The sequence below is a fragment of the Aspergillus melleus genome, assembly GCF_016097325.1.
Source record: "Aspergillus melleus strain CBS 546.65 chromosome Unknown contig1, whole genome shotgun sequence".
NCBI classification, from domain to species: Eukaryota; Fungi; Ascomycota; class Eurotiomycetes; order Eurotiales; family Aspergillaceae; genus Aspergillus; species Aspergillus melleus.
The window spans coordinates 5,278,195-5,291,386 of record NW_025763370.1 but is presented as its reverse complement, the minus strand read 5'-3'; the positions used below and the strand labels follow the sequence as shown (position 1 = coordinate 5,291,386).

Genomic DNA, 13,192 nt, shown 5'->3' with positions numbered 1-13,192 from the left:
CCTTTGCTAGCGTGAGCTAAAGGAGGATTCAGCATGTTCCATTGGTGGCTTCTATTATGTTCACACACTGACCTCCTCCCAGTTTCTTTGTTCCCTTACCATACTATTCTTGCTTAGTCGCTCCCCTGCTCCGGCCTACCCGGCCTCGACACGGACTCTATGGCGCAGTCTAATTACAATGGCGCGACGCCCAGATCCTACAAATGATTCGGGCGCCTGTCAGACAAGGTGATGTATCAAGTCGCAATTCACATTGGAAACCAAGGAACTTGGGGTATTAATAGAGATATCGTGAAGCAGATCCGTAGGATGGATGAAGCAGAGCTTGAACAAAAGGTCAGTCCTAACTGACTATTTTTCCTCCAAGATACCAAGTATCTATCGTCAGTCAATCTCTTACAATAACCAGCTGCACCTCTGGCGATACAAAACCAATCGCTAGCGTCAAAAGGCATCTGTCCCGATACAAGTAGGTCAATTGGTGCTCGAGGCCTGCAACTGCGGGATAGTAAACCGGGTAACATCTCTCGAGATCTGCAAGATGCTATCTAGTTGTTGCTTGGACATTCTACCTATTCCGCACTCCGTTGCCACGCTGAACCTCCTGCCAGTGATCTGTTGCGCTGCCCTAATTCGACGTCGAGTGCCCTCCTTGTCGTCGGGATGCACTAGCCCCAAGACCAGCCGAGTCTCCTGATCTACCGTCAACCTTTCCAACGGCGCAAAGTATGCCATGTCCTCCCGTTCCCTAGGCACGGGCATATGCAGCCAGTCTATCGCACGCGGACGAATCGTATCGGCAATATCGTTGGCAAAACCCACCAATACGCCCAGATCTTCGGGTACGAGGAAATGCTTGCCCCCCTGGCTGCCGTAGCAGAGATGGATTCCAAGCTGTACCTCGGGAGGAATATTTGCGCAGAGACACCGAATGCGATCCAGCAGGCCCTGTCTGACGGGTGCAAATTGGGGCCTGAATAAGTAGTCTGCGGGAAGTCGGCCTCGCTCGTGTTCCAGGGCACCTACTTCGAAGGGCAAATCCCACTGGATAGCCAGGTCGGAGGCAGGAATACCAGCGATGATGGTGTCCAGGGAGTCGAGTAAACGACGCTCGTAGAACGGTTCAAGCTTCTCGTGGAGTTCGGGCCGCACGTGGCCCTGGATGCAGGCGAACGGCGAGGGCAGCGAGACTTGGAAGCGAACTCCCGCGGGTATGAGAGACAGGTTGCGCAATTGTACGAATTTCTGGTAGGATTGGAGCGCTGCGCCGTCGTATTGGGAGGGGGCCACGGAGTCCTGAGTGAAGCCGGGGTGGTCTTCGGGCATGTCGGTGGTATCTGGTAACCATGGGCGCCGGGCCTCTTTGAGAAAGCAGGGGAGCTCCCAATAAATGTAGTTTCGCCGGGCGCCTGTCTCGCCATCTGGAATCGAGTAGAGACGGTCTGGTAGGGCGGCGGGGATTTGGCGGAACACCTGCTCGGTGTCGGCGAGAGGGAGGCTTCCCACGAGGTGGACTCCAACGGGGGCAGCCATCGTATCGTGAATGCACTTGGTCTCTAGACGAGTCTTTCTGGAGGGAAGGTATTTGATGATGTTGAATATGGTAGGGAGGCGGATAAACAGAGCTGGATGTCTGCCTAGTGGGACTGTAACAAAGAACGGGCTCGGCTGAGGCTGGGTTTAGGCTGTGCGACCAACACCAGCGCACGAGTGAGTTGTTGGTCTTAGTTGTGAGCCACCAAGCTCAATCTGGGCCAATACTCGCGGGGCTTTCGAGGGAGCTAGTAACTAGGCTTCAGCCATACTTTTAGGTACTTCGACCCCGAGATATATGTGAGAGAGGTATCGGAGAGTCAAAACTTGGCAGATTCTTGCCCTTCAATTGGCTTTCAGTCAGCTATACAGGCCAGCGGTACTGAATGTGTGTTCGTTGTATCCAGCGAGGTCTCTATCCATCAGAATGTGAGATGAGACAGAAACGGTACGTCTCTGATTCCTCGAAGGAAGGTGAAGCAGAACAGTCGAGGTTGGGTAATAGTGCATTATCTGAAGTCACACTTGGTGACTGGATTTGATGGTGACTCATGGCACGAACCGGTCTTCCTTGTCAGTCCAGCGTCATACCGAGGTGCAAGTTCATATTCACTTCCCCAGAGAAGCAGGATGAACGGTGGGCCATGGGACCCCGCCAAACCCTATCAGTCCGGGGAGTATGGAGCACGTGCCTCCCTGGTTCATCTATGGAAAAGGTAAAATTGTCCGCCATATTTATCCCCCAGTGCATGGAGGTATGCTTCAGTTCTAGCAGACCTGACTGACCAGTGAAATTGCATTCAAGGATCCGAGCCAGAGCATCTCGAGTTTCTGATACTATGAATAATTGATTTGAGAAAAGACTGATCAGTCAATCTACATAGTACTTACCTTTCAGCAGGGAGGTCATAATACAAGGCCGAGTAGACGACCCTAGTTCGAACTGCATGTTGTAGATGAGTCTAGGGATGCTTGAACAAATACTAAGGTTCATCTAAACCTGGTGAAGGGTCCATCTCCTGTTTGTAATGGCATGGTTAGTGCTTAGTGCTTTCTTTGGCCCTGAAAAATTGTGTATTCTGTCGACAGACGGGGGGTAGAAGCAGATATTCTTCAAAGAGCCGTCGGGTTGCCAGACTGTCAAGATGCGATTGGTGCCACAAAACTCGATAAATTTAAGACTTCTTTGGAATGATTTGTCTCAGAGCTTTTTTCAGCATGACTCGACGCTAGAGTACAGGCGACGGGGAGTTTGCGTCAGGTGTATATTTAGATAAGGCCGCGGCGATATTCATGAAAAGCTTTCGTAACCTGGTCTGTATGTGTAGACCAAATCATACAGAGAATATAGAATAGAATGCTCAGTCCAGAAACAAATACTGCCAGTGTATAATCTGTATTGTAAATAAGATATAGGTAGACTTCATAGGTGCTCTACGCTCTTAGAAACAAACAAAGCAAACAGAACAAACAAAACAAACAAAACAAACGATGCTCGGAATTATTTGGACAATCCACTCTTCCCCACCACCAACCCAGCCAAATGCTTCAACGACGGACTCTGCAGGATGTCGAAAATAGACAGCTTGGCCTTCCCAGCCGAAGCGAGCCAATTTCGCAGGTCAACCGCCACCAGAGAGTCCACGCCATGTCCTGCAATTGTCAGCCCGAGATCGATGGTCTCAACCAGCACGCTGAAAATGGCGGCCAGTCGCGCAGCAAGGGCGTCAACTACCGCATTCTCCTTCGCTCCAGCATCGTTTTCGTCCTTGCTGCGACTGAGAGCTTGAATCAGAAGCGTTGTTGGGTCCGAAATACTACCTGCGGAGGAAGGATCGTCAGACGCTGATGCGGAGGTCGATCCCATCAGACGGAGGGTGCCGAAACGTTTATCCCGGCGGACGGTCGCGTCCGGGGAAAGAAGACTCCACGGCTGCAGGCCGGCGATGAGCTGGACGACCTCGCCGTCAGAAGCTGAAGTTTCGTGGTTGAGATGTGCCTGGGATTGCCTCCATTGACGGTCTACGTCGCGCAGGATGGCCGTTTCGATCAGATCAAGGGCCTTGTCGATGGGCATCGACTCGGTTCCAAGGGCCTCGACTCGTCGATGGGCCTCTGCATTATCGCCTACCATGCCGGCGCCTGTGATGGCGGGCAAATCTAGACTAATACCTGCGAGACCCTGTGCCGCGCGTTCACGGACCAAGGCGTCTTCGAATGTATTCGCGGCTGCGTAGTTGGCCTGCGAGGGATGGCCGACAACACCCGTGATAGAGGAAAGGAGCACGAAGAAAGACAGATCGGATGGCAGATGACGATGCAAGTTCCGGGCACCGGCGACCTTGGGCTTCAGTGCGGATTGCCACTGTGCAAAGGTCATTTGTTCAAAGATGGTGTCCTCGAGTACAGCCGCGGCATGAACAGCCCCTCGGATTGGGGGTGAGGAGGCCGAGATGCGGTTGACGAGACTAATGACACTTTGCTCGTCCGATACGTCGCAGTTGACGAACTTCAGATGACAACCCTTTTGACGCGCATCTTCAGCAAGGAACTCTGTTGCTGGATGGGACTCGGCGTTGCGAGAGACGACAATCACATTCCGCGCCCCCTTCGACACCATTGACAATGCTATAGTACTGCCAATGCCCCCGACGCCTCCGCAGACTAGATATGTCCCGTCTCCATAGGTGAGTGAAATGGAATGCGAAGGGGGGAGAACTTTGACAACGCTGTCTGGATTCGGGACCACGAGAACTGGAACATGCTTCTCCTGGCTGAATTCCAGGGCGTCCTTCAACTCGGAGACTGGGTATTGAGCCACCCCAGACAGGCTTGGCGGCGTCGGCAAAGCAGTGTTGCTGCGCGAGAGAAACTGGAAGGCTGCGTCAAGTGCTTGCTTCATCACTTTGCCATTGTGCTTGGCAAGTTGAATCACATCCACCCGTGCGTAGCTCGCACAACGAGCGGCGAACTGCTTTACGTCCAGCTCATGGCTCTGAGCGCCACCGAGATCGACCACTCGGCCGAAGCGAGCGATGATATCCTCGCCGAGTCGACCCAACTCTAATTGTGATTTGGGCAAAGACACAGCGTTCACTAGGACATCAACACCTAAGCCGTTTGTCTGACCGAGAATAACCTCATTGAGCGTTTTTGTGGATGGCTTGATCAAAATTCGCTCCATAGGAATATGGTAATGCTCAGAAAGCTGTATAGCGTCCGAGTCACTCCCATTGTGGGTCACGATCGATACTTCAGCCCCGATCTGAGCGGCGAGTCCAATTGTCGCCTCGCTGTCGAGATTCTCGATGGCATGCAGTATCATAACCTTGTCGTTATCTTGAAGCCTTGCAACATGAACCAACGCGTGATAAGCTGTAGCATAGGCCAACGGCATGCACGCAGCCGTCTCCAAGCTGATCCCATCCGGCACTCGAGTGATGGTGGTCCAAGGTGCTCGCACGGTGCTTGCCACCCTAGTACCAGGCGCAGCAAGGCCGCATACATTGTCCCCTAGCTGGAGACCGCTGGCCTCGGTGTTGTTACCGAGACCCACAACAACGCCTGACGCTTCATACAGAGTGGCAGCATTTTCATCGTTGGCAGTCTTTGGTGGATGTCTGGGGCTGAATGCTTTGACGTCAATCTCTATCATTCCCGCGGGCGTCTCTTTGGCTTCCTGCTGCCGAAGCTTTCCGATGAAGCTCGAAGCCGCATCATCCCATACAAGAGAATGCTCAGAGCTCTGGAACGGCAACAACAGCCCAGGCTTTGTCTCCGACGTGGCATTTTCGTGGACCTGGACGGGATGCACGCGCGGAAGGTAGAAAGAACCATCATCCCCAAGCGCATACTCCCAATCCGCGGCTTCAGAGGTGTCCTCGTGCAGAATCTTCTGAAGAACACGCGCAATTCCTACGGCGCCTATGTCTGATTTTGCAGAGGTAGTCCAGTTGCGTGGCAGATCCAACAGGCCATAGGCTCGGTCTGTATCCTCCTGGCGAAGAGTCCGTAAAAGTCCCTTGACCTGGGCAGATCCGGGTGCCGCATCATCCCGGGTGCCGCCGCTGCTGGTCACCCAAAGAACGCCGCGGCTGCCCAGAAGGATCTGGCGGAGTTGACTGAACTGCGTCTCGTCCAGGCTATCGAGCAGTGTCTCCCCCTCTAGGTCGGTAGCCAAGAGAGCCACTTTTTTGTCGTCGGGTTGAGCCAGATCAAAGCTCTCGACGACAGTCTTCAAGCCCGTCCGAGCTTGGACCGCCTCAATCACGCGAGATACCCATGGTTGCTGGGAAACAGAAGGGAAAGACGATGGATGCAGGATAAGCGAAGCAGTTAGTTTTCCGTCGACGCCGTTCACGGCCCCATTCTTTGTCGGTGGTGCTGCGCTGGTTACAAACACACTGAACCCTCGGTGCTGCTGTTGTTCAAAGTCATCAACGGTGAGCTCGAGACCAGTAAATTGATTGGTCTTCAGCTTTTCATCCCAAGCAAGTAACGGCATGGGATATTCGGTCTTCGTTTCGGTGAGAGCGAGGGCTTTAACCATGAGCTGCATATCCAGCCGACCCTGCGTTGGTTCAACCAGTAGGAGTTTGCCACCCGGGCTAAGAAGGCTTCTAACATTATTGAGAGTCGCTTCGAAGTTAGAGAATTGGAGCTGAAACAGAGATGCCACGATGACGTCCGCCTTAAGTTCGGACGAAATCTTCGAGATAGCCTGGCCATCCTCGAAGTCTAGCTCTCGATACTTAACAGCTTCCTCCCAGGCGGTCAGCTTTTGCTTCGCAGCATCGAACAGCGCAGATGTTGAGTTGGTCAGAATGTATTGATCGATGAGCGAAGTGCCGTCACCGTGATTGCCGGATGATTTCAGGATCGTTTGCGCCAGAGTCCCATCACCAGCGCCGACTTCGAGAACTTTCAGTCCGGGTTTGATCGCTGCAAATGATCGGACCAGTTTTCTTAGATGCGTTCCACTGCGCACGCGAAGTCCCGAAAGATCCTGATGATATTGAACTCGCAGATCACCTGCCTCATCCTCCTTTTTCAGGGCCTCGTGCGGTGTGATGATATCGCCTCGAACTATGGCTCCCAGCTGCTGACCGACGCGAATCAAAAGGTTCCCGTGCGTGCCTCCCTTTGCCTGCAGCTCATCAAACAGAATTTGCTTGACACCCTTGCTGGATCGTTGCCACAACTTGCTACCGGGTGCGAGCGTCCCGGCTTTGCCTTGTTCCACGATCGTCTTCATCCAGGAAAATAAGACGCGACGATCGGGTGTCCAGGCCTCTTGCGTGAGATTCGGGCCCTCGAGAATGGTTACGGCATCATGGATTAGATGGTATGAAGCTTTGACCAGCTTCTTCTCCCACGCAGCATCTTCATTGTCTAGCGTGACTCGCATGGAATCCTTGATGGAGGCCGGAATCCCGTCGTGCCATACGTCTTGTTCCCACCGGGTATCCCATAGTCGGACACCAGGACCGTCGTCTTCGATAGCCCTCACCCGAGGAATAGCTTGACAGAAGAGTCGGCTTATCTCCATTAAGGCCAAAGGGCCGCCGTATTTCTCTTCTTGATCCATGGTATTCACGACGGAGACATTGGACGCAAAGCCAGTGCTCTCAGTTTTGCGCAGCTCGCTGAACACTGTTAGGCTTTCGCCAATCTCCCGGTTGAGCAACTGCGGAATAAACATTTCTTCGATGAAGCGAGGCAGCACCATGGCCATTTTTCCGGTTCCCCTGGGCAAATTACTATATGTCGCTTGCACAATGCAGTCCAGAGTCGTGGGGTGGATGACATATGAGGTCGTGTTTGGGCCGTCGGCCTCGGAATCTTCCAAAGACCCCAGAGAATTCAAACGTAAATTGGCTACCGCTCTAGGAAGAGAGCCGGAAGCTGCAGCTGCGTTGGAATCGACCAGGCCGTGGAAGGCCGGACCGTATTCAACGCCCATTTCGGCCACGCGTGCTCGGACAGCACTGCCTTCTAGTTTCTCCGCGCTGCGACGGCCCTGCAAGAATGACTCTTGATCGGGAATAAGAGCTTCATCGACATCTTCGGCCTCAGTGACCACCGATACCAGCCCGCGCGAGTTCTCTGCCCAGGTACCGTTGCCACCCAGTGAACGTACGCTGAATCGGTACCAGCCTTCGACCTCATTCCCGTCCTCATCTTGCAAGGGTAGCAGGGAGAAGTGCATTTCAACGCCGTCAATTGACGATGATGAGCCGCCTATTTCGGGGATTGTCAAGGCGCTCAGGAACTCCAGGTCTCGGAGGCGATAGCCGTGAATGCTGACTTCGCCTTTGACAAGACGAACTGCTTCGATGGCCATCGAGGCATACGCAGCACCGGGAAGGACGATTGCGCCATCAACACGATGGTCTCCCATCCACGGCAAGTCAGACAGCCGCAAGAAGTTCCGCCAGATGAGCGTCGCTGCTCCGGAGATAGGAAGCCCAAGTAGCTCGTGCGGAGCATACGGCTTGTATCGAATCTGGTGATTGACGCGGGACTCGGCCCAGTAGCTGGTACTATGGTTCCAGGGATAAGTTGGGAGGCCCGGAACAAATCGCCGGACGCCTTCTTCTTTAGTCGAAACCGGATGGTTCACAGCACCGAGGTGCACTGGATATCCGAGGCGGATGAGGTTCGCTGCCATGTCTTGCATCGTCTCGACCGAGTCAACTGGCCGCTTGAGACAACTCACATACGGCATCTTGCGACCCTGCAGAATCTGCCGAATGGGTCCTGCTAGGGTACCATGGGGTCCAATTTCAACCACTGCGTCGACGTTGGTGGCGGAAGAGCCAAAGCACATCGCTTCAAACGCTTGGCTGAACAAGACAGGGTTGGTCAAGTTGTTCACGTAGTGAGTGGGAGCGAGGGCTTCGGGCGAGGAGATGATACTGCCAGTGACAGGAGAGGTATACAACACATGTGGACGCGGCCATTCGGACCACGAAGGAACTAGATCCTGTAGCTTCTTTGTATAGGCAGCTGCCATCACTTGCATGTGATGGGAATGGTAGGCTACAGGCACCTTCAGCTTGCGAGCAAACCGGCCGTCCGCCTCGACGCGAGCGACGACTTCTTCGAGATCGGGGAGGTCTCCGGATAGCGTGACGCTCTCGGGGCTGTTCACACAAGCCACTACGACTCGGCCGCCGGAAGATGTCTTGGATAGGTAGCCCTGGGCCTCGTCCGGACTAAGACCTGCAGCAGCCATGCCGCCAACCAAGCCCGAGTCTTCCTGCCCGAGCATAAGTCGGGCTAGCTCACCACGCCAGTAGGTTACTCCCAGAGCCTGCTCGAAAGAGAGAAGGCCGGCGGCGTAAGCGGCTGCAATCTCGCCGCTAGAATGGCTGGTGACAGCCGATGGATAGATGCCCCACGAGTGAAGAAGATCCACCAGGCAGATCTGCAAAGCCACCGTGATGGGCTGACCGAGGTGGATCTCCGACACTCGGGTGGACTTTGAATCGCGGGTCAACTCTTCGATCAATGACCAAGTTGCGCCATGTTCACGCAAGACCTCATCTGCCGCCTTCACACTGGCAGCGAAGACCGGATACTCGTGGAGCAGTTCACGACCCATGGCGTGCCATTGGGCACCTTGGCCGTTGAACACAAATCCCAGCCGCGGGCTTTGCCTCTTAGCTGGCGCGAAAGCGACTTGAAGAGCGTCATTCTCAAGCTGGTCGGCTAGCTCGGGGATACTGCGAGCTCGGACGGTCGCAACCCAGGAGAGACGGGACCGGCGCTCAACAAGAGTGAAGGCGAGGTCTTTTGCACTTGGGACGCTGTTGCTCTGCCGCAGGTATGCGGCTAGGTTCTTCGCCATATTCTTGGTCGTCGTCGCATCCTGGGCGCTGAGGATGTAAAGACGAGAGATATTTACTTCACTCCCATTCGCTGGGGTTATTGAAAGTGAAGTGCCACTCTGTGTCTGCTCGGCAATGCCGTCGAGAATAACATGGGCGTTTGTACCCCCGTAACCGAAGTTGTTGATCGACGCGCGCAGAGGTTTGTTCTTCGGCCAATCCACCAGACTGGTAGGGACCTGCAAGTTCCAATCCTGCAACGGGATCTTGCGGTTTCCGACCTTGTAATTGAGATTGGGCGGAATGGCCTGATACTTCATCGCCATGGCCGCCTTGATGATACCCGCCAATCCACTGACACCTTCTGTGTGTCCGACATTGGTTTTGACGCCACCGATCCAGACCGCGTCCCCGTCAGAGCGACTCGAGCCGAATGTTCGAGCCAGCGATTCCGCCTCGGTGGCATCTCCAGCCTGTGTGCCTGTCATGTGGGCCTCGACGTATCCGGTCTCCGAGATATCCAAGCGTGCTCGACGGTAGCAGTCCTGGATCAGCCGGACCTGAGCCTCCAGCGACGGGGAAGTGATGGTCGTTGTGTTTCCGTCTTGGTTCAGCGCCGAGTTCCGAATCACGGCGTGGACTTGATCTCCGTCGCGCAAAGCGTCGTCGAGAGATTTCAAAGCGAGGACCGCAACGCCCTCGCCTCGACCATATCCCTCTGCTCTAGTGTCCCATGCATAGCATCGCCCTTCCGCGCCCACCATTCCCAATGAGGACATGGCAATGTAAATATCTGGGTTCAAGATCGTGTTGGACGCGCCGATGATAGACACTTTGGAATCGCCTGACCGAATGGTTTGACACCCTTGGTGAAGGGCGGCCAGAGCCGCCGAACAGCCTGTGTCAATCGACATACTGGCGCCTTGGAAATCGTAGTAGTGGGAAAGTCGGTTGGAAAACATAGCGGTATAGTTTCCCGTCAAAGTGGCTGGCGGCATGGTCTCAGGATCTCGGGTCAGGAGATCGTGATAGTCTTTTGTGTAGCATCCGGTGAAGACTGAGGTACTGGATTCTGGACCGGCGAGCTTTTCGATGGGGATACCGGCTGAGGATGAAGATGTCAGTTCTCGTTGTAACTTTGTTGGATGGGAGAAAAACTCACCATCTTCTGTCGCTTCATATACTACCTCCAGAAGCAGGCGCAGTTGAGGATCCATGGCCTAGCATTTTTCTACTCGTCAACATCCATGATGCAGGCAGCCATTTCTAACAGGTCGGCCTTTTCGGTTACTTACATTCGCCACAGCAGCCGTGAAGTTGAAAAACGCGGCATCAAACAAGCTCACATCTTCTTCTAGGAAATATCCTCCTGTGGCATGGTTCTGCGCGATCGGAATTAGTTTGACTGAACAGACACGTCATACCATTGAATATCAGTGTTGCGCACTTACCCTTCCAGGCTTATCCTTGTCTGCATCATAAAGTGAATCGACATCAAATCGGGACTTGGGAATTCGACTCCACGCATCGCGGCCGGTTGCGCAAAGTTCCCATAGCTTCTCCGGGCTGGTCGCACCACCGGCGAATCTGCAGGCCATGCCAACTATGGCGATTGGGGAGGGAGAAGGCCCTGGTGTGGTGTGTGCATGGCCGTTGGTAGATCCATGTCCATTGGTGTATGTGTAGCCATTGGTAGCTGCATGGCCATTTGTGTGGGCATGACCATTCACTCCATTCGTGATCCCATTCTCGTTGCTCGGCATGATGTTGTGGATCTCAGAATACAAAAATATCGTTAAAATATCATGGATCAGGCTGGTGTTGAGAAGGAAGAACGAGTCTGCAATCTCGGAGGTAGTTGTTCATCTGGAATCTATACTAACTATGTGTAGGTATAGGTGTGGTCTTCACTATGCGATGATCACTGTCTAGATTATGGCCGTTATCCCCACCATGGGAGCTACTTGTCAGCTTATCTTCCTTATAGAACCACTAATTATGCCTGTTCTGCGGGCTTACTTCATCTTACTTCATGACCTGCATGCTTACCCCTGGAAATGCAGTTAATCAGCGGGGTATTGGAACGGAGCTAACAATGTTGCGAAACATCTTCTGCATATCTTTGTTCTGTCGAGTGACACTCGCAAGAGGGCCAATTGTTCAGCGCCACCCTTCATGTCTTCCTCTTTGTCATCGTCAACTATCCACGTCCCTCTAGGGGTGCTGGATCATTTCTGCCCGCCCAACTACACAGCCATTAGCTGGTATATTCCACTCAAAGATGGAGTGACCCCTCAAGAAGCCTTCGCCGCCTTGGAAGACGGATTACGAGCGACATTCAAACAATATCCCTGGCTCAGCGGCAAAGTCTACAAACAAGTCTCTACAACGCCGGGATGGCGCCCCGGACAATTGGAGATCCGTTACGACTCGGCCGAGCTGGACAAGCCTCTATCGCAATTCCGATTCAAGGAGCTCAAAGAAGATGAACTCCCCATGAGTTACGAGGAGATTCAAGAACTCGGTTTCCCCATGGACGCCTTTCCCGACGAAGAAATGCTCTGGGGGAATTATATAAATGTGCCCGAGGAGGATCACGGCGCGGAGTGTCTGAAGGCTCAGGCAAATTTCTTTCCGGGCGCTCTCCTGCTCTGCGGCGCGACTCACCATAATGTCTGTGACGGCACCAGTCAATTCGACGTCTGGCGAGCTTGGGCGGCAAACTGTGATGCGCTGCAATCCCCGAATGCGCCTAAGCTTGCAGACCCAGATCCTCTGAGTTCCGACCGGGAGCTCATTGAGCGAATCTTGGCCATAGAGGGGGGTACCGAGAAGAAAAAAGACGAGATGTCGCCGGTCGCATGGACTCTATTAGACATGGACCATCCAGATGGTGTTCAACGACCCCCCGCAACTCTCCGGTTCGACGAGCGCATGCAGTCTGGAGTTTTCTATATTCCCCCGGACAAGTTCGCCGCCCTGCATGCCAGCTGCGTCAAAGAGGCGGGCGCAGACGCGCGGATCTCGTCCAACGACGCCATGACTGCCCTCATCTGGCGTGGGCTTCTTAAGGCCCGACGACAGGCGTCGTTGAATGCCGGCCGGGCGAACGATACCGAGCTGGCAGATGTCAAAGCCAGACTGCAGTTAACGTTGGACGGACGGCCCGACATCTCGCGCACCGATGCTATGCCGCTGGTGTATTTGGGAAACCTCGTCTTAATGAACGAGTGCGTTCTGTCCCTACAGCAGTTGACTGCACAAGATACCTCGATCGCAACAGTTGCGCGTGCCATCCGACAGGTGGCTGAGACTGCGACCTCCGAGGCGATGCTGGATGCGTACGCTCTAGCGCGAGGAATGGATGACCTCTCCAAATTGGGCTTGCGTCTAACACCCCTGCGTGAGTACGACTTGATTTTGTCCTCCCTCATCATGTTCCCGGTCGAAGAGATGCGTTGGGGAGGGCGAGTGTTTGCCAACGGAGGGAAGCCCGACGCGCTGCGGCCTCTCTGGGATGCCATCAACACCGCCGCTCGTCTGTGCTTTCCCTTGCCACGACAGACGGGGGCCGGAACGCAGTTCGTAGTGAATCTGTTTGGGGATGAGATGGAGCTGCTGCTGCAAGACGAAGAGTTTGCACAGTATGCGATCTATCTCTGCTCCTAGAGTGGGCGATCAGCTGTCATCACGCAGATAGCCCCGGTAATCAGGGGGCTAGGAGCTAGCTAGGTTAATTGCATTAGTTCAAACATGCGTCTTGGCGGGATTAGAAATCCGAGTGTCTATCGAGGGTTAGATAATTGACTAGGTTCATGCTAACTATA

General features: G+C 53.9%; 3 protein-coding genes across 3 annotated transcripts; 1 reads left to right on the top strand and 2 right to left on the bottom strand.

The window, feature by feature from the left end:
- Nucleotides 1–474: 474 nt before the first annotated feature.
- LDX57_001892 (uncharacterized protein) lies at nt 475–1,533 on the bottom strand (the record flags this gene model as incomplete). Its single annotated transcript, XM_046083539.1, has 1 exon — nt 475–1,533. The coding sequence occupies one exon, from the start codon at nt 1,531–1,533 to the stop codon at nt 475–477; it is 1,059 nt and encodes a 352-aa protein (XP_045939496.1).
- Nucleotides 1,534–3,034: 1,501 nt separating this feature from the next.
- LDX57_001891 (uncharacterized protein) lies at nt 3,035–11,128 on the bottom strand (the record flags this gene model as incomplete). Its single annotated transcript, XM_046083538.1, has 4 exons — nt 3,035–10,470; nt 10,528–10,585; nt 10,661–10,747; nt 10,817–11,128. 4 exons carry the CDS (start codon nt 11,126–11,128, stop codon nt 3,035–3,037), a joined length of 7,893 nt encoding a protein of 2,630 aa, XP_045939495.1.
- A 390-nt stretch (nt 11,129–11,518) lies between these two features.
- Nucleotides 11,519–13,034, top strand: LDX57_001890 (uncharacterized protein; the record flags this gene model as incomplete). Its single annotated transcript, XM_046083537.1, has 1 exon — nt 11,519–13,034. Exon 1 carries the CDS (start codon nt 11,541–11,543, stop codon nt 13,032–13,034), a length of 1,494 nt encoding a protein of 497 aa, XP_045939494.1. The 5' UTR covers nt 11,519–11,540.
- Between the last annotated feature and the right edge of the window lie 158 nt (nt 13,035–13,192).